General features: G+C 50.0%; 1 protein-coding gene across 1 annotated transcript in view; it reads left to right on the top strand.

Annotated features, from left to right (window-relative positions):
• Window positions 1–21715, top strand: part of Dnah10 (dynein axonemal heavy chain 10) — a 354208-nt gene that overhangs the window by 54956 nt on the left and 277537 nt on the right. Inside the window, exons 33-46 of the mRNA XM_021187038.1 lie at window positions 1142–1276; window positions 1803–1955; window positions 2945–3133; window positions 5614–5760; window positions 7858–8049; window positions 9364–9482; window positions 11114–11272; window positions 12181–12316; window positions 14295–14417; window positions 16187–16321; window positions 16623–16839; window positions 18623–18742; window positions 19234–19379; window positions 20198–20350. Coding sequence (XP_021042697.1) covers window positions 1142–1276; window positions 1803–1955; window positions 2945–3133; window positions 5614–5760; window positions 7858–8049; window positions 9364–9482; window positions 11114–11272; window positions 12181–12316; window positions 14295–14417; window positions 16187–16321; window positions 16623–16839; window positions 18623–18742; window positions 19234–19379; window positions 20198–20350 — 2124 coding nt within the window. The remainder of the gene's footprint in view (window positions 1–1141; window positions 1277–1802; window positions 1956–2944; window positions 3134–5613; window positions 5761–7857; window positions 8050–9363; window positions 9483–11113; window positions 11273–12180; window positions 12317–14294; window positions 14418–16186; window positions 16322–16622; window positions 16840–18622; window positions 18743–19233; window positions 19380–20197; window positions 20351–21715) is intronic.

Genomic DNA, 21715 nt, shown 5'->3' on the forward strand with positions numbered 1-21715 from the left:
TCTCTTTAAAAATTATTTATTTATTTCATGTATGTGTGTATACTGTCGCCGTCTTCAGACACACCAGAAGAGGGCGTCAGATCCCATTACAGATGGCTGTGAGCCACCATGTGGTTGCTGGGAATTGAACTCAGGACCTCTGAAAGAGCAGTCAGTGCTCTTAACGTCTGAGCCATCTCTCCAGCTCTACCTTTTTTTTTTTTTCTTAAGATTTGTTTATTATGTATACAGTATTCTACCTTCACGTGTGCCTGCATGCCAGAAGAGGGCACCAGATCTCATTATAGATGGTTCCATAGCAAGTTTTCAGCCAACCTGGGCTACTACGTGAAACCCCCGTTTCAAAAGCAAAATGTTTAAGCCTTTCTGTGAGTTAGGGGTCTAAAGAGACAGGATCAATGGGAGACCACAAGCGTAAGCATTTTATGACAGAGAGGTTGGAGGCACGTTAGTATCCTAGCCTGCCGTCGGCCAGCTGGACAGACAGGACCGAGGAACAGAGGGGGACACTTATATTTGGGTCTGAAGCCCTGAGGAATGTCAGGGTACAAGGCCACCATCCCAGCCAAAGTGGAGGGAGCCTCTCTTTTCCTTTGGTTCCACCCAGTTCTCGGGTGGTGGGGTGGTGGTAGTTATGGTGATGATGGTGATGATGGCGGTGATGGTGGTGATGGTGATGGTGGTGATGGTGGTGATGGTGGTGATGGTGATGATGATGGTGGTGGTGGTGATGGTGATGGTGGTAATGGTGGTGATGGTGGTGATGGTGGTGATGGTGATGATGATGGTGGTGGTGGTGATGGTGGTGATGGTGATGATGATGGTGGTGATGGTGGTGATGGTGGTGATGGTGATGGTGGTGATGATGGTGATGGTGGTGACGGTGATGGTGGTGATGGTGGAGATGGTGGTGTAACTGATATTGCCTACCCTGATATCTACCTAACTTGGCTCACCATAAAGCGTCAGACTCTGAGATATTCTCACAGACACACCCAGAAATAACCCCGGGACAGTTCCCTGGACAATCGAGCTGACACCTGGAGTTGAGGTTCACAGTGTCTACCCCGTGTGTCCCAGAGATGCGTCCGCGAGTGGCACTCTTTCAGAACACATGTGTTTTACGTTTGGCTGCTCACAGGCGCTGTCCATGTATCTGGGAGGTGCCCCTGCTGGCCCGGCAGGGACCGGCAAGACAGAGACCACCAAGGACCTCGCCAAAGCCCTGGGCCTCCTGTGTGTTGTCACAAACTGTGGTGAAGGCATGGATTACAAGGTAAGAGCTCACCATCACTCCCGGTACCCGAGTCCCCTGCAGAGGGCTTCTGGTGCAGACACAGTTGGGAAGTATGTCACCAGTCTCCTGAAATGACAAGTGACAGCTGGGAGGATGGGGCAAGGGTCTTGAACCCAGGCCGCTGGGATCAGCATAAAGAACAAGAGAGGGCGTGGAAGATGTCTACTGCAATACTGCACTCCTGAGTCTAGAGGGCGCCACTGTTCCACTTTGGTTCAATAAGGACACTGGGGACAGTGACGCCCTCTGTGGCCAGATTTTGCAGAATTTTAGCAGCTGACCTGTCTGGAGTTTTCTACAAATAATGAAGTCTGGATTACCTAGCCCCAAGTGGGAGTTGGCCTACCGAGGGCCTTGGGAATATTGCTAGAAAGTTCTGTGAGTGTTGGACTGGGCCGGGGCTCCCAGCCCCTCCGCACAGTGTTTAATTTAGAAGAGCAAGCCCCCCACCACCACTTCCGTTTCCGGGAGGAACGGACCCTGAGCATCCTGACGGAATCCCTAGGCTGTCGGGAAGATCTTCTCTGGCCTCGCCCAGTGTGGCGCGTGGGGCTGCTTCGATGAGTTCAACCGGATCGATGCCTCTGTGCTGTCTGTCATCTCGTCTCAGATCCAGACGATCCGCAACGCGCTCATCCACCAGCTGACCACGTTCCAGGTGAGGGGGTGGGACGGGACTCCAGAGTGATTGGTCCGACATAGTAGAGAGAGCAGAGAGCAGGGTGGGGTGGCTCCCGTCAGTCACTGTGGCCCCAAAGCAGAGGGAGGGATTTACCTGTGCTGTCTAGCCGTCTCTTTAACTCCTTTTCATATTATGCAGGTACCCCATGACACAGATGGTACCCCCCATCCCACAACCCCCTAACCCCATTCAGGGTAGGGCTCCTCCCAATCTGTTAACTCTCACAGAAACACTCGCAGGTGTACCGAGGTGATACGAAAGCCACTGAAGTTGACAATGACCACACCTGACCAGACACCACACCTGACCAAATCTGGCCAGACACGACACCTCACCAGATACCACATCTGGTCATATCTGACCACATCTGACTGTACCAGATACTGCACATGGCCATACCTGACCAGATACCACACCTGACCATGCATACTTGACCATACCTAACCAGACACCACACCACATCTGACCAGCTACTACACTTGACCAAATCTGGCCAGACAACATAACCTGACTACACCTAACCAGAAATCACACCTCACTAGATAGATAACACAGCTGACCACACCTGCCAGACACCACACCTGACCAGACACCACACCTGACAGACACCACACCTGACCAGACACCACACCTGACAGACACCACACCTGACNCAGACACCACACCTGACCAGACACCACACCTGACAGACACCACACCTGACAGACACCACACCTGGCTTCCCAGAGATGTCTTGACATTTGTGCTAATCCAGAGGCCCATATGACCAGATGTGGTGGCGGGTGAGGTGTCGTGTCTGGCCAGATTTGGTCAGGTTTGATGTCTGGTCAGATGTGGTCATTGTCAACTTCAGTGGCTTTCCTATCACATCACCATGTCCCTCAGGCATGCCCTGTGACCCCAGCTTCTAATCCCTACATGAACTAGCAGTTACATCACTCCCTCTTTTCTCTCCTGCCACCCAGTTCGAAGGGCAGGAGATCTCCCTTGACCCTCGGATGGGCATCTTCATCACCATGAACCCGGGCTATGCGGGCCGCACGGAGCTGCCTGAGTCTGTGAAGGCGCTGTTCAGGCCTGTGGTTGTCATTGTGCCCGACCTGCAGCAGATCTGTGAAATCATGCTCTTCTCTGAGGGCTTCCTGGGCGCCAAGGTGAGCGCGCCGGCGACCGGCGGCGACCGGCGGCAGGTTGTGTTCTGTGAGGATCCTTTCCTGCCCCTGCTCCTATCCCACCCTCTCTGAGGCTGTAACTTAATTTGGGAAGGGCACTAATGCTTGAGAGCTTGGGCTAGCAGGAGTAACAGCGAAGTAGCATCTTATGCACAGAGATGCAGGTCTTCATTGTAGCCTGCAATCTGCCCAGGCACATGCCAAGTTCAGATGTCACCAGCGTTCCTGTTCTTTCTCTCGCTATGTATAGAGATGGAATGACAGTCACTACAAAGCACAAACCAATCCCTTTGACACCGAGACACCCTCTCATGTCAGTCTTTAAAAGCCATACGACGCGGGTAGGGAGATGACTTGGTCGGCAAAGTGCCTGTGTCACAAGCAGGAGGACCCGAGTTCAAACCCTCAGACCCACATGATAGCCAGGTGTGGTTGCGCACACAAGCAAGTGTAGCACTGGGGTGGGGGGTGAAAACAGGCAGGTCCTGGGGGGTCTCCATTAACTCCAGGTTCGGGGAGACACCTTCTCTCAAAGGGTGGACTGAGGAGGTGGCTCACTGGGTGGATTGCTCTGCCATCATGAAGGCCTGGGTTTGATTTCCCAGCGGCCGTGTAAACAGCTGGGCATGGCTGCACACACCTGTAACTGCAGCATTGGAGTGGGGGAGACCAGTCAGAGTCCTGAGGGATCCTGTGTCAAGGCTATATGGTGACAGGTGATAGAGGAAGACACCCAGTTCTTTCTCTGGCTCCTGTGTGCACGTGTACCCATGGGTACATTCACCTATATACTCACATGTACCTCTCCCTCTCCCTCTTCCCCTCCCCCTCCCTCTCCTCATCCCCCTACACTCCCCCTCTGCAATGCTGAAGGTGGAGCCCATTACCTCATTCAGCTGAGGCATGGGCTCCACCACTGAGCCACCCAACCATTTCCTGCAATTGCCTGTCCTTAAAAAAAAAAAAAAAGATTTTAGTTTTTAATTATGAGTCTGTATATGTGCTCATGGGTGCAGTTCCCACAGAGGCCAGAAGAGGGCATCTCATTCCCCTGGAACTGGAGTTACAGGTGGTTGTGAGCCATCCATCATAAGTGCTAGAACTCAACTTGAATCCTCCACAAAAGCAAGATATGCTTGTAACCACTGAGCCATCTCTCCAGCCTGGCACACGAGAGGGTGTCCTTCAAGGCTCTCATTGCACCTAGCCCACCCCACCCCGAGCTGCCAGGACTCTGGGATTTCAGGGCCAGATTTCTTGTCTCTTTTCATCCAAATTGTCACACAAGCCCTGGGGACCAGTAGGGTTGGACTCTTGTGGCCTGGGGATGTATGCTGTTGTTAGAAAGGGGCATGGTAGTTCCTATTAATCTCTAATCCATGCTTCTTAGGAGATGGAGGCAGGAAGATTATAAATTCAAAGACTCCATGTGAAAAATAAATAAATTAAAGGGCTAAAGATATCGCTTAGTAGTCTTGGGCTCATCCCTCAGTACAAGAAAACCAACAAATGGAACAGGGGACTGGGCAAAGGGCACCTGTGGGACAGGCTGAGGTCTTGGTAAGCTCGGAGCATCTGGTTGAGTGGACCCTGATGCCTTGGTGGAATCTACTGTCATTGAAGACAGGAAAGATCCCAGCTTTATATATCAGCTATAGATCTTGGCAAATGTGTTTGTGTATTACAGACAGGGTCTGGTGTAGCCCAGGCTAGCCTCAAACTCTCTATATAGCCAAGGATGACTTTGAACTCCTGATCCTCCCGCCCGAACACACCTCCCATGAGTCACCCCCTCCTGGCTAGCATAGGTGTTCTTTAAATGAGTCCCCAAGGTGCTGTAGTGTGGGTCTCCCCTTCCTGCGGGTCACTGGACACTGGTCCATGAGGGTGAGTGAAGCAGGGGAGGGGAGGGTCTGGATGGCCGTGAGTACCTGCGGATTAACTTCTGGGATCAGATTCAGTGAGAGAGCTCGGCTTTATTGTCCCAGGGATGGGATAGATAAGGGCTTTTAGGGGTATGGGTGGAAACAGCTACTCACTCATAATAATGTGGGAGGGAGGCCAGAGCCGGGCCTGTGTGCTGAGTTACGCAGCTCTGGACAAGGTCATTCTTGAGATAAGGCCATCCTCCTGTGTTCAGGAATACTCTCCAGACAAAGTCAGGCAGCAGAAGGGAAGCCCCCACTGAGAGGAGGAGTCCATTTTGCACCAAGCTCAGAGCCCCATCTCATCACCGGGGGACCACGACTCTAATGGCAGGATTCCCCAACATTCTAGTTAGGAAGGAAGCTGCACCCGGGTGTTTTCGAACGGTGAACACCAGCTCGGCGGATCTCGCCTGTAGCTCAGCGTCCCTGGGATCCCTGTATCCCTTTGTGTTGACCGTGACCCGCGTGTTTGCAGTGCTCTCTGTCACTTTCTCCTATTGCCTTTGTGTCTCATCACTGCCTTCGGTTACAAAGACGCTGGCCAAGAAGATGACAGTCCTCTATAAGCTGGCCCGGGAGCAGCTGTCAAAACAGCACCACTATGACTTTGGGCTCCGGGCCCTGAAGTCGGTGTTGGTCATGGCCGGCGAGCTGAAGAGAGGCTCCGCAGACCTGCAGGAGGTAGGGCCACCCAGCGTCTTCCGTTCTTCGTGGTTCGGTGCAGTCCCTGTGCACGGGCAGAAGGCATGGCTGAGGACACGGGGCGGAGCAGGCCCTCTGGAAGCTCAAGTCTTGGCTATCCCTCCATGAGCTGTCCGCCTTTGCTTTTGGTCTCTTCCCCCCCCACCCCCACCCCCCACCGTGGTGCCTTCAGAGATGTGCGACTTTAAACTCAGAGTCCCCATGGCAGGGCAAAAATTCAGAGTGCTTCAGCAGCAGCTGTCAGCCTGTCATCATAGGATGACAGAATGGCAGAGGGACACTAGGAACCTTTGAAAGTGAGAATGTGAGTTCCTCTTCAATTGGCGACTATTGTAGATTTAATTAATTAATTTATCTTATTATCATGTCTGTGCATCACATAAGCACCTGGTCCTCTTGGAGGCCCCGGAGTTACAGACGATTGTGAACCGCCATATTGTGAATGGCCATATGGATGCTGGGAATTGAACCCGGGTCCTCTGGAAGAGCAGCCAGTGCCCTCAATGGCTGAGCCATCTCTCCACCCACTGAGCATACATCCTAACAGGATCCAGTGGGCTGTCTCACAGGTGCACACGTGGAGTCTGGTCAGATCCACCACCGCCTCACTGTACTCTCTCTCTCTCTGCTGTGACCGTGAGAGAGACAGCGGCATCTCTTTGAGGGGACACTTACGTCCCTGTCAGAGCCTCTGCAGCGTTCGTTCTGAGGGTGACTGTCTTATACAGCTTCCCAGCTGTGATACTGTACATGTTGGATATTTCATTTTTGTTTTGATAGGAACCTTGACATCTTGCATTTTTATAGGCTTCATTTTGGATTTTTGTTTTCTATTAAAGCTTCAAAAAAATGAAAATTTCAGAAATATCTTTGATATTTTATATAGATTTTTATATTTCATTTTCATAAAAAGTACTCTATAAAAGAGGCTTATACCTTATAATATCTTATACTTCATAGTGCATTATACTTAAATGAAAAACATTTTTTGGAGACAGTTTCTTTCTAAGTAGCCATGACTAACCTGGAATTCACTGTGCAGGCCAGCTTAGAATCAACATCACAGAAACCCATGGCCTCTGGCCCTGAAGGCTGAGATTAAAGGCGTGTGCCACCACGACTGGCTAGAATTTTGAATTTTTTTGTTTTTGTTTTTGTTTTTTTGAGACAGGGTTTCTCTGTGTAGCCCTGGCTGACCTGGAACTCACTCTGTAGACTAGGCTGCCCTCAAACTCAGAAATCTGCCTGCCTCTGCCTCCTGAGTGCTGGGATTAAAGGCGTGCGCCACCACTCCCAGCTGAATTTTGAATTTTTAAAAAATTTTAGCTGGGGATGTACCTCAGTAGTATGCATTTACCTGGGTTCAATCCCCGTTATACCACTCCGACTTTTCCTTGCATTCTTAAAAATACATTTTTATATATAAAGTACATACAGTATAAAATATTACATATATTTATACTGTATATTTTTATTAAATATTCAATCTATTTTACATGTGATATAGAAATATATAAAAGTTACCTGTGTAAATATATAAAACTTTATAATATAGAAATGTATAAATCTATAGCATGTAGTATGTTCTGTTCTGTTATATATTACCTTTTTTAGATTCTTTTTTTTTTTTTCGAGATAGGGTTTCTCTGTGTAGCCCTGGCTGTCCTGGAACTCACTCTGTAAACCAGACTGGCCTCGAACTCAGAAATCCATCCGCCTGCCTCTGCCTCCCAAGTGCTGGTTACCTTTTTTAGATTTGTTTATTTAGTGTGTGCGCATGTGTGCACTGTGGTGTGTTTGTGGCGGTCAGAGAAGTGTCTGTGGGAGTGGTTTGTCTCTTTCCACTGTGCAGGTTGCAGGGGTTAAACACAGGCCATCAAACTCGGCGCCTTTCATCTGCTGAGGTGTCTTGCCAGCCCCCCCCAGTCATGCATTCATAATACGCAACGTTAGGCATACAACATCCGTGACTAAAGACACTAAATTTTACAAGAGCGTGCCACTCTGTGCAGGGCAGGAGGGTGTCCAGCCGTGTGCTGGGTTCCCTGGCCATCTCCCACCCTCTGATCCCTTCAGGATGTTGTCCTGATGCGGGCGCTGCGGGACATGAACCTGCCCAAGTTTGTGTTTGAGGACGTCCCCCTCTTCCTGGGCCTCATCTCTGACCTGTTTCCCGGGCTGGACTGCCCCCGTGTGCGCTACCCAGATTTCAATGATGCCGTGGAGCAGGTGTTGGAGGAAAATGGCTATGTGCTTCTGCCAGTCCAGGTGAGCCGCTGGGGACTGCCGACACCCCCCTTTCCTCTGTCTCTGTCTCTGTGTCTCTGTCTCTCTCATACACATACACACACACACATACACACACACATACACACATACACACATACACACACACACACACACACACACACACATCGTAACTCACACTGGCCTGGAACTCACGATGTAACACAGGCTGGCATCAGACTCATAGCTCAGTCGATGAAGCACTTACCACACAAGCATGCCAACCTGAGTTCAGTTGCCTAGAACCCACGTAAAAAGCTGGGCTGTGCAGCACGCATTTGTAAGCCAGCCCTGGAGGCACAGATTCTGGTAGATCCCGGACATCTGCTGACCACACAGTCTTAGCCCCATCAGTGAGAGGCACTGCTTCAAAAATTAAAAAGGGGAGCGATGGAGTAAAACACCCACTTTTGGCCATCACACACACACACACACACACACACACACACACACATACACATACACACACACACACATACACACATACATACATACACACATACACACACATACACACACATACACACACATATACACACATACACACACATACACACACATACACACATATACACACATACATACACATACACACATACACATACACACACATACACACACATACACACATACATACATACACACACATACACATACACACACATATACACACACAGACACACATACACACACACATACACACACACATACACACATATACATACACACACACACACACACACACCCCACACACCCATGAAAACACGCATACATTGCTGTCAGGAATGTAAAATAATACATTGTCTTTGGCAAGCAATCTTCCAGGTCTTTAGCATGTTACACACATGGCCATCCTAAAACACCGTGATCATACGACATGGGCCCAAGATAGGTGAGGACATGTCTGCTCAGAGACGCTCACCGTGAGCTCCCATGGTCAGATTATCCACAGTGGCCCAAATGTGGAAACTAGAGTGCCTGCCAGCTGGCAGACAGATACACATGGGTTAGACAGGCAATAAATGGTGTTTTGCCGTAAAAAAAGAGAACAAGATAGGCTTAGTGGCACAGGCCTCCAGCACTCAGGAGGCAGAAACAGGAAGATCAGGAACTCAGGGCTAGCCTCAGCTACAGAGGAGTTGGTTTTCTCCTATCCCTAGCGCAGGTGGCCAGGCCTGGTGGCAAGCATCTCTGCTGGCTAAGCCATCTCGCCAGCCCCAAATTACATCTTAATAAGCTGCTATTTTTTTCCCCCAGAAGATAGGTTTAACGATACCACCCATGTCTGTCCCACAGGTAGATAAAGTGGTCCAAATGTTCGAGACCATGCTGACCCGCCACACCACAATGGTGGTAGGGCCCACTGGAGGGGGCAAGTCCGTGGTCATCAATACTCTGTGTCAGGCCCAGACAAAGTGAGTGTTTGGCAAGAGCTTTATTTCCTGGGGCGGGGGGATGGAGGGTGGGGGGTGTTAGTCCCAACCATAGTTGTTTTTCTGATTGATGTGATCAAATATCTATAAAAAGCAGATTATGGCAAGGGAGGTCTCAGAGTCTGAGAGGGTAGAATCCATCCTGTCAGGAAGGTGTCCATGGAGGCAGGTGAGCAGGCACACAGTGCTGAGGCTCCTCATAGCTGCAAAGACCCGAAAGCAGAGGGCCAATAATGCTGGACCTCGGTGAATTTTCCCCATTTTCCAATTTTATTTATTCTGGGACCCCAGCCCATGGGATGCTCCCGCCCACATTCCTTGGTTAAAATTCTGAAAATGAGGCTGGAGAGATGGCTCTTGCAGAGGACCCCAGTTTTGGTTCCCAGCACCCACAGGAGGGCACACAACCCTCTGTAACTGTAGTTCCATGGAATCTGGCGCCCCCTTCTGGCCTCTGTGGGTACTGCATGAGTGTAGTGCACAGACACACATGTAAGACAAAATGCTCAACATGCGCCGGAGCATCCTAAAGGCTCACTGTGTGGTGACAGTCTTCCATCTAGAGAGGATTTCCAAACCTTTTGCTTCTCCGCTTGCCAGTAACTGGGTTCTAGAGAGACTTGGACGAATGCCAGTCTTACAGGCAAACTCTAAACGGGGCCGTGCGATCTTTGTGGCTGTAGCATTTCTAGATTGCATAGCAAATCTCCAGACCCGGGGCTGGGAGGTGGCTTCACAGTTAAGGAGCATTTGCCGAGCAAGCACGAAGGCTTAAGTTCGAATCCCGTATGTCCACCTAAAAAGAGGCACGGCGGTGGGCCTCTGTAACGCCAGAGCTGTGGTGGGGTACGCACCAGGCAAATCGCTGTTGGCTACAAGCCTAGCTCCAGGTTCAGTGAGAGACCCCGCCTCTAAGAACTAAGGCAGAGAGAATAGAGTAGGACAGACAGGCAGTGTCATCCCGTGGCCTCTGCACACACACACACAGGTGCAATGTTGCATGTACATACACATACACACAAAATGTACAAAATCCTTGTGTCTGGGAGGTACCACTTCTTATAGCTCCCGTCCCATATGAGGGACCCCAGGGCAGTGGCATGCTGAAGCATGGTATCCATTACCTCCATTTTTCTCTGCCATTCTTTAGTCTACTGTGAGATCATTGTCACGACTATGACACAAATACACACACGCATATGTGTCAGAGTGTGTGTTTACTATTTCCATTAATTTGCTTTCATATTCTGATCAGCGGGTCATATTAGGTTTGGCTTTCCTTCTGCTGGTCACAGTGCAGTGGGGATTTATCATCAGAGAGAGACATGGCCTGTCCACCTGACTGATAAAAGTGTGAAAACGCGCCAGGCGTGGTGGCGCACGCCTTTAATCCCAGCACTCGGGAGGCAGAGGCAGGCGGATTTCTGAGTTCGAGGCCAGCCTGGTCTACAAAGTGAGTTCCAGGATAGCCAGAGCTACACAGAGAAACCCTGTCTCGAAAAACCAAAAAAAAAAAAAGTGTGAAAACGCATAGCCAGGTGTGGCGGTGCACGCCTGTAATTTGGGTGCTGGGTTGGCCTGAGCCATGGCTGAAGCCTGCCTCTTTGGTTTAGGCTTGGGATAATGACAAAGTTGTACATCCTGAACCCCAAAGCCGTGAGCGTCATTGAGCTGTATGGCATCCTGGATCCCACCACTCGAGACTGGACAGATGGGGTGCTGTCCAACATCTTCCGGGAGATCAACAGGCCGACCGACAAGAAGGAACGGAAGTGAGTTCTCTCCGATTTGGCCAGACGCCTGGGTTAGCTATTTCTTTGGTGTCCTTCAATTCTGAGCAGTTCCTTAGAAATTTTTTTTTTTTTAACCTTATCTGCTTGTGGACGTTGTACATCGTGGTGCGCACTAGGCTCCGCACCACGATGTACAACGTCCACAAGCAGTTGACATGTATTTTTTTTTCTTTTTCTTTTTTGGTTTTTCAAGACAGGGTTTCTCTGTGTAGCCCTGGCTGTCCTGGAACTCACTCTGTAGACCAGGCTGGCCTCAAACTCAGAAATCCGCCTGCCTCTGCCTCCCGAGTGCTGGGGTTAAAGGCCGCCGCCACCACGCCCGGCTGACATGTATTCTTGACCTGAGCTTTAAGACAAAAATGGGGCACGAGGTGGTAAGCTGAGTCACTCTCTGACCCCGTGATACTCCTCACTCGGGATTGGTTGATGATCCCCAAGCAAGAATGTGGAATATCGTGGCTTAAGAGAACAAAGAAAGAAAGGCAAATGGTAAGAGATGAAGAAGAAGGGATCGCAACCACCAAACAGCACATGGCGCTGAGAGACGGAACGTGAATAGTAGCACGCTGGTTGGTTCGGCAGTAAATGCTTTTCTGTTAAAGGAATGCCAGTCACGTGTGCTACTAGCCAGTGTAGCCGTGTGTCGCTCTCAGGAGGGAAGGCCAGTTTCCCAAAGGAAGCAAGCTGGATTGTGCGCGACATTCTGAGATCCTTAAACATTAGCGAGTTTCTCAGCACTTACACACCACGTGCTCCAACGTCAGGACAAAGGGAGCACTCTGTGAGGGTCCTGGCTGGAAAGACAGAGCAAGAGGGACAGTAGCGTCTCTGGGAACGCTCTAGGGTCTGTGGCTTACTGACGAAGCTATGCTCCTTGGTCCCTGCAGGTATATTTTGTTCGATGGCGACGTGGATGCCTTGTGGGTGGAAAACATGAACTCCGTGATGGACGACAACAAACTTTTGACCTTGGCCAATGGGGAGCGCATCCGGCTCCAGTCACACTGTGCCCTGCTCTTTGAGGCAAGTAGCCCCTAGATCCGGACTTGAACACAGGCTTCGCTTTGGGTTAATTAGTTCTCTATTGAGGTAGGTGGCTGTGGAAATTCAGAAGTTTATAATGAGTTAAATTTTCTACATTACATTTATCAATGCTTTTTAAAATGTTTAACATTGCATTTATCTATGTTTGCACATGTGCGTATGTGCGTGTGTGTGTGTGCGCGCGCATGCGCGCACACACACACACACACACAAGCTTTTGAATGTACACATTACTACTGAGCATAATGGCACATGCTTATAATCTAGCAATTAGAAGGCTGTTCAGGAGGCAGGAGGATTCCCATGAGTCAGAGACCTATAGCAAGTCCCAAGCTTGCAGAAGCAAAGCAAAATTTAAAAACTTCACGTGTTATGGGCTGGTGAGATGGCTCAGTGGGTAGGAGCACCCGACTGCTCTTCTGAAGGTCCGGAGTTCGGATCCCAGCAACCACCATGGTGGCTCACAGCCATCCGTGACAGGATCTGGTGCCCTCTTCTGGAGTGTCTGAAGACAGCTACAGTGTACTTACATATAATAAATAAATAGGTCTTTAAAAAAAAAAAAAACTTCACGTGTTACTTAATGACCAAGCCCTCAGAATGTGAGGATTCATCTGCTGCATCAGTTGCCAGGCCTCCCTCCTCAGAATATCACATTGCTGAACTGTTTAACAGTACACTGTATTTGCATGGTTTTGAATATGGGAATATTTACTGCAGGGCCAGGTAATATACGGTAGGTCATTCTTTGCCTTTTAGGATCATCTTTTGGGGGGGAGGGTGGCTGGAGTTTGTAGCGACCTTCCTTTTTCTCACGCTGTTTGCCTTCATCTTCATTAAGAAATTCTTTCTATCACGTCAAGAATTGAGCCCTCCTGTTTTTTCCTATAGACCACTTTCCAAGTCTCCCCTCTCCCCGTTTCCTGATCGCCATACCAAGGGCTTGTTCCCTTGGGACTCGCTCTTGCCCCAGCTTAACAGTGACATCATTTTTTTCCAGTCTGCAGAATTCATTGGAGCATTGTGGTTGTGCACACGGTGGTCTAGTTGGCTCATGGAGCCATGTCTTTTCTTATGAAGAGAGACATCTGTCAATGTGCTTAACTTTAGATGTACACTTTGTGATACCCGATGCCATCCATGTGTTAAAAAAAAAGAAACAGAGAGAAAGAGAAGAAAATTGTAACATGATGTTTGGGGGCTGCAGCTGGAGGTCGGTTGGTAGAGAGCTCATTGCATGTGGTTTTTGCTCTACCCAGAAGTCCTGCCTATACCTTCTGCCTAGCAATTGGCCCATGGCTTTTTTACTGACAGATCAAGAACCAATTAGGGAATAGGCCCACACCCTACAGAGCTCACCTTGCATCACAAGCCCCCCCCCCCCAGACTATCGCCAGCACTGCATAAAGCAGATATGTTGGCACACCCCTGTCATTCTAGCCTTCAAGAAGTGGAGGTATGGGGGGGTCAGGAGTTCAAGGTTATCCTTAGTTACAGGGTAGCTTGGGCTACATGAAACCCTACCTTAAAAGACTGAAACAGCCTGGTGGTAGTGACACATCCCTTTAATCCCGGCACTTGGGAGGCAGAGGCAGGTCAGTCTCTGTGAGTTTGAGGCCAGCCTGGCCTATATAGAGTGAGTTCCAGGACATCGAAGGCTACACAAGAAAACCCTGACTTGAAGAAAAAAGAAAGAAAAAAGAAAACAAAAATCAATCAACCAAACAAAAACTGAAATAAAACAAAATAAAGTGGCTGGAGAGACGACCCAGTGGTTGGCATGGGCAATCTCATCATGACCGCCATGTTTGCTTAAAAACCTCATAACAGCTATGCTATCTGGCAGGGCTTTGTGTCCTTGAGAATCTGTGCACAGGGAAGGCCCTGACATGCGTGGACCGTGTGTTAGCAGCCACGAGCAGAGCGTTGCCTACTGAAGGGTTTGCTTTCTTCCCAGGTTGGAGACCTCCAATACGCCTCCCCGGCTACTGTGTCTCGATGCGGGATGGTCTATGTGGACCCTAAGAACCTGAAATACCAACCATACTGGAAGAAATGGGTACAACAGATACAAAACAAGGTGAGACGTGTCCTCAAACAGTTCAAGCAGGAGCAGGAGTGTCGAGCAAGGGATGCTTGGAGGAGTGGGCACCTTGCCTTCCACCTGCTGTGGGTGTCTCTGAGCCTCTGGGCCGTGTGTCCTGGTGAGAGGGGCAGTGACATTCACAGCTTAGACCAGGAATCAACACAGAAGCCGATAGGAAACAGTCTCGGTTGCGTGAGTGAGTTTCTTTTGTACCTACTCCAAGGTGGTGACTCTAAGGTGGGAACACAGCCAGAGACAATACACGCATGCGGAACCTGGCTGTAGCCAGTGGATGTTAACCCAGGTGGATTCTGGGTATCACTGTGCAAACCTGGTTCAGAGGAGCCCAGTTATGGAGAGACAGGATGCCCCGTTGTGTGTCTTTGCGTAGCTGCATGAATGGCCTGCACATGAATCGGTTCGCCCTGGAGCAGAAACCAGATGGCTTCAGCTAACCGCTGTGTCCCATCTTAACAGTAGGAGTCATGCAAAGTTGATGTACACAGTGGTCATGTGTGCCTTGTGGCTTTAATCGCATCCAATACCCTGTGACCTCGTTTGCACGGGTGGCCCAGATGTCACTCTCGAAGGGCCCCTTGACTGCCGTGAATTGGAAACCAGAACATAAGTATCCCAGAGAAGAGATGGCCAGGGGAAGCCTGCCAGGGCCATAGGAAGCCATGTCCTGTGGGGAGGACTTTCCTCAGGGGGACTCATAAGGACCCGTGAGTCCCTTGGTGGGCATTGACACCAGGTTGAAAAGATACTTCCAGGGTATGGAGAGATGGCTCAGTGGTTAAGAGCACTGACTGCTCTTAGGAAGATCCTGAGTTCAATTCCCAGCAACCACATGGTGGTTCACGACCATCTATAAAGAGATCTGACGCCCTCTTCTGGTGCGTCTGAAGACAGCTACAATGTACTTATGTATAATAAATAAATAAATCTTTAAAAAAGAGAAAAGACACTTCTAGCATGCAACTTCATTTTCTTAAGATTCACTTTACGTTTTGTTTAAGTAACACACACACACACACACACACACACACACACACACTGATACATATGAGCGCAGTGTCAAGAAGAAGGCATCTGACCCCCTAGAGCTGTAATTGCAGCAGTTATGAGCTGCCCAGTGTAGGTCCTGAGAGCTGAGCTTTGGTTCCTCTACAAGAGCCTTCCACCACCTTAAACTTTATGTTATACATATTAGTGTTTTGCCTGTATGTATTTATGCGCACTGTGTGCCTGCTGGCCGTGCCCAGGGAGGTCAGACGAAGGTGTCAGATCCCCTGGGACTGGGGTCATAGCCCATTGTGAGTCACCATGTAGGTGTCAGAGAATTGCACATGGATCCTCTGTAAAAGCAACAAATGTTCTTAACCGCTTATCATGGCTCCGGAATTAGTCCGTCATCATAACCACGGAGCCTGCCCCCTAGCCGTGCATCCTGTTATATTACTTTAAACTCTTTGCTGAATGACCGATTGTGATCCTTGAACTCTAAGACCATCCGCTTCTCTTCTGTCAAAAGGGCCCTGTTATCCCCCATCACTCCAAGGTGTGGGTACCATGTGGTAGTGAAGGGAAATGGGCATAGCCTAAAGAACCTTTCTCGTGTGAATGTCACCAGCCCTTGGGGTTCCGTCCCCGTTGAAGTCATGGCTGTAGCTATTTCTTACGCTTCTCAGGACATGACAAACCTCTGATGAAATTCCAGTTAAAGGGACCCTTTGGAAAGGATTTGGATCTCTCCTCCACAGGTGGAGCAAAAGTATTTGAATGACCTCTTCGAGAAATACGTGCCCGCTCTCATCGACATGATCATAGAGGGGATAGTGGACGGGAGGCAAGGGGAGAAGCTGAAGATGGTGGTTCCCCAGACAGACCTAAATATGGTAAGAACACTTCTCCGCTGAGGGCGAAAGGGAAGGATTTCCTGAGGGATGGTCCCTTGGGGTGGGGGAGGGGCTGACAGGGACTAGTGATGCCTCGTGGATGACGTGGATGACGGTCAGGGCACCTTCTTGTGACCCCCCCATGCAAGCCGAGGTGCCAGGCTCCATGTGTCTGAACCAATATGGCGGGTATAGGTGCCATCACAGTGGGACAGGGGACAACCCCCCTCCCCAGGACTCGGGATGGGACGGTATCGTGGGGGGTCGGAAAGGTGGGCTGAGGCAGGCATTTTGTGACCAGGTGACTCAGTTAACCAGGATGTTGGATTCGCTGCTAGAAGGAGAAATCGAGGACCTTGACCTGCTAGAGTGCTTCTTCCTGGAGGCCCTCTACTGCTCGCTGGGCTCCTCCCTGCTTGAGGCGGGAAGGGTCAAGTTTGACGAGTGCATCAAACGCCTCTCGTCAATGCCCACAGCGGATTCGGAAGGGAACTGGGCCCGCCCTGGAGAACTGCCGGGTAGGACTCGAGAGCCTCATTCAGGGACAGAGATGAACAATCTTTTTCCTTGCTCCTGCCGGCGTGGGTTGGCGACCTGGGTGACGTGACCACTTAACTGCTACATTCAGGACTTGAAGCGTGTTGCCCACTCCAGCAGACGCCACTGCTAGAGGAGGCCGCCCCTCTGACGCCATTTTGGACCCTTATGCTTCAGTTCTGCCTGAGCTCTTTACACTTAACACACCTCAGGGTTCCCGGTTTTATCTCGGGGCTCCCCCATCTGTCTCATAGACCAACAGGAAGACATCATATGAAGGGCTTAAGGGGTTTTATACTTATTCACTTTACATCTGCTCGATGCCCCTCCCACAATCCTTCTCCCTCCCCTCCTCCCCTTCTCCTCTGATCCGGTGGGGGCCTCCTTAGGTATCCCCCACCCCACCCTGGCTCATCAAGTCTGTGAGGCTAGGCGCATCCTACCCCACTGAGGCCAGCTGGAAGAACATATCCCCATGAACCAGCAACAGCTTTTGGGATAGCCCCTACTCTAGTTGTTTGGGGCCTACATGAAGACCAAACTGCACATATAATATGTATGCTGGGGTGGGGTGTAGGTCTAGCCTGTATATATTCTTTGGTTGGTGGTTCAGACTCTGGGAGCCCCAAAGGTCCAGGTTAGTTGACTCTGTTAGTCTTCCTGTGGAGTTCTTATCCCCTTCTGGGCCCACAGTCCTTCCTCCTATTCTTCCATAGGAGTCCCCAAGCTCCATCCGCTATTTGGCTGTGGGTGTCTGCATCTGTCTGAGTCAGCTGCTGGGTGGAGTCTCTCAGAGGACAGCCATGCTAGGCTCCTGTCTACAAAGCATAGCAGAGTATCATTAGTGGTGTCAGGGGTTGGTGCTTGCCCGCGGGATGGGTTCCCAAGTTGGGCCATTCCCTCAGTCTCTGTTCAAAGTCCTTAGTCATCAGGGAAATGCAAATCGAAACAACTCTGAGATTCCATCTTGCAACCATCAGAGTGGCTAAGATCAAAAACTCAAGTGACAGCACCTGCTGGCGAGGATGTGGAGCAAGGGGAGACACCCCTCCATTGCTGCCGGGAGTGCCAACTTGTACAATCACTTTGGAAATCAATTGGGTGGTTTCTCAGAAACTGGGAAGGGCCATCTATACCACTCCTGGGTTTTAAGATTTTGCGTGAAGACACTCGCCCTTAGATACAAACAGGTGGAGGCCATGAACGGCCTTCTGCTTGGAGAAGTGGTCTGTCCCAGAGATGGATAGACAAGGCACACACATAAATGGGGATCCTATGAGGAACTGATGAGGAGAGCGGGGTGCAGAGGTGGGTGGGGATCCAGCTCTGGAGCTGTTCTTAACATACGGTTCTCCACCTCTTTCCCATCCAGTCTTTGCCAGATGCCCTCATGGGTCATAGGTCATACCTGCACTTCTCCAGCCTCAGAGTTCAGCATCTGCTCCACAATTGTCTATTTACTTGCCTCTACCTTCCCTCGTTTGGGCTGCCAGCATCTGTAAGGGTGGGGACATGGCTTTGAACCCCCATGGTTGTGTCCCCAGGGAAGGCTTGGTGGCTGGCAGCAAACAGGTAGCGCGGGTTCAAAAATCTCAGACTCTGACCCATGCTTCAAATTCTGAGTACCTGTCTGTCCTGTGACAGGTGTAGCAATCAAGCACAGGCAGCTCATTCCAGATGTGTCAGAATCTATCCCATCCCCAGGTCTATGACCAAAGCAACGTGAATCCTTGTCCCCTCCCATCCCCCCCCCCCCCCCCGCAGGACATCTTCCCTCCCTGTACGACTTTCATTTCGATGCCAAGCGGAGCCACTGGATTCCATGGAACAAGCTCGTTCCCGAGTACGTGCACAGCCACAAGAAGAAATTTGTCGACATCCTGGGTGTGTAATCGCTGCTCTTGGTCTTAGCTTCCCCAGTGTGAATGAGTGTGGAAGGCTGTGAGAAGATGATTGTGGCCTCACTGGCAACTGAGTGCCAGCCAGGGAACTGGTTGGAGGCGACTAGAGGTCGGCCACCATGGACCACTTGGGGTCTCTCTTCGTCCCCTGAGCACCTCTGTGTGGCTGTGTCTTGGGCTTTTCTAGGTAAGCTGATGGTCACGGTGGCCTGTTCTCCACTTTCCTTCACGTTTCCTAGGGCATTCCAGCCACAGAGCTAGCTGGGTCCAGGAAGGGCAGGAGGGAAGCCACAGCATCAGTTCACAAAGTAGGATTTGAATGTAGGTCCTCATGATTCCAGAGCAAGGTTCTTACCCACCGAACCACCTCTCCAGTCCCAGCTACCTCTTCTCGGATGCATGGGGCTCTGCGTGGACTGCCCGGTGCCCAAGTGCTTGGGGTTCGTGTGACACCCAGATTCTTCTGTCTTCCAGTTCACACAGTGGATACCACCCGCACCACCTGGATACTAGAGCAGATGGTTAAAATCAAGCACCCTGTTCTCTTTGTGGGTGAATCCGGCACTTCTAAGACAGCCACTACCCAGAACTTCCTCAAAAACCTGAACGAGGAGACCAATGTAAGCGTTCGTTTGTATTAGTTACCAGTGGCTGCGTAACAAGTCACCCCAGCACCAGTAAGGTCACCGACCTTTATTATCTCTCCTTTCCCACGGGTCAGGAATCGTTAAGTGGCTTAGCTGGGTAACTCAGGTTCTCTCATGAAATTGTTGAGTTGAGTGTTGGTGAAGGCTGTGTTCATTTGAAGGCCTGGCTGGGGCTGGATAAGCATCTTCTAAGATGGCATTTCATGTGGCTGGAGGCCTCAGGTCCTCACGCCCAGGAATGCCTGACTGTGCTTGTCTTAGACCTTTGCTATAACAAAAGACTCGAGACCTGGTAAGTTACAAAGACTAGACGTTGACTCAACCCAGCTCTTGGGGCCCAGCTAGTCCAAGAGCATGGTGCTGCTGACTGACAGGAGAGGGCCTTCTTGGTACAGGGCAAATATGGTGGAAAGCATCACACGGTGAGAAAGAGGGAGCCTTCCAGAGAAAGTTCCGCCTTCATAACAGAAAAGAAAAGCCACTGCTTCAGAACCCCTGAGTCTGCTTCTCTGCAAATGGCTCAATACATGTTTGAGAGCCCTCCCATCCAACCATCCCCCAGAGGCCCTAGGAGCCCATGGAATCTAACAGAAGGACATAGGATATACTAGTTGAGGAGACGGGGTCTCACTGTGTAGATCAGGCTGGCCTTGAACTTAACAGAGATCCTCTTGCCTCTGCCTCCCGAGTGCGCAGCCGCAACAGGCCCCAGCTGTTGTACTTAAACGATGAACACAGACCTGCACCCCTTCTGGAAACGAGTTGTTATACCATCGTCTGCTCTGTGACAGATCGTGCTGATAGTCAACTTCTCTTCTCGGACCACATCCCTGGACATCCAGAGAAATCTGGAAGCCAATGTGGAGAAGCGGACAAAGGACACGTATGGGCCACCCATGGGGAAGCGCCTGCTGGTGTTCATGGATGACATGAACATGCCAAAGGTGAGCGGGCCTTACAGCGGCCGGAGAGGTGGGGATGTGTGTGGAAGTTCATGTCTTTTTAAGATTTTTTACTTTTTAAGGCTAATTTTAATCTTTATCTATTTATTATTTTATTTTTGGGTGTGTGCCTGTGTGTGTGTGATGATGCCACATGTACCCAAAGAGCTAGAGTTACAGACAGGTGGTTGTGAGTTGCCTGACATGGAGCCGAGAAAAGAACTCTGATTATCTGGAGGAGCAGCAGGTGTTCTTAACCATGGAGCCATCTCTTTAGGTCTGCGCGTGTGTCTTTAACTCCATGTGGTGTGGAAGCCAGCTGAGGAGGCAGGTCTCAATGTTCGCTTCACACAGGCCCCCTCACTGTGTGACATGGTCTCCTTTGCCAGGAGTAAAGCTGCCTCCAGTGTCAGAGGGAAGGCTTCCCTAGTGAACTCTGACTGAGGTGACACCTCTGTTCCCACCTGTGTGCGAGGCAGGCACCTCCCATGGCATCCTGAGCTCCACACTGTGGCCAGGACCTGACAGGTGGAGAGTTTTCTCAGCATCCTGGGACTAAGATTTGTATCATGTCACAGGACCTTTCTCCTCTGAATATTTGTCTTCTAGAAGAACTCTGCACGTGGCAGGATCTGTGCATCTATAACACATCTGTCCATCTGTCCATTGTCCATCCATGTATCTAGTTATCTATGTACCTACTATTTTATTTATCCACCATTTATCTGCTTATTTTTTCATCCATATAATAAGGGATCTGTAGACAACAATTCATCCACTATCCATCCACTTATCCATCTCTCCATCCATCCATTCATCTACCCATCTACCTACCTACTCATCCATCCACCTACCCATCTATTTATCCATCCACTTACACATCTTTTTACTTACCATCCATCCATCCACCTACCCTACCCACTCTTCTATCCATCTACCCACTCACCCATTCTTCTATCCATCTATCCATCCACCCACCTGTCCATTTACCTAACTACCCATCTATCCATCCACCCACCTGTCCATTTACCTAAGTACCAATCTATCTATCCATCTATCCATCCATCTGTCCATCTCCCTACTTGTCGCTGTCCATTCCCCTGCCAGCAAGGAAGAGACGCAACAATAGACTTCTTCCACAAACGTTTATTGTTGGGTTAATTGCTAAAGCGAAAGACCCCGAGCCTGAAAATATGCATAGTTTATATATGCTTGATATTGTTTACATATGCTTAGGACAGTGTGGAAACTCCTGATTGGATATGCAGTCAGAATCCCATAACTATGCTCCGGGCTGAGCAGTGACTGGCAGAACCCCGAAAGCACATGCGCACTTTGCTTACTCACAAGGAAAACACACAGGGAGCC

The sequence above is a fragment of the Mus pahari genome, chromosome 23 (assembly GCF_900095145.1).
Source record: "Mus pahari chromosome 23, PAHARI_EIJ_v1.1, whole genome shotgun sequence".
Taxonomy (NCBI): domain Eukaryota; kingdom Metazoa; phylum Chordata; class Mammalia; order Rodentia; family Muridae; genus Mus; species Mus pahari.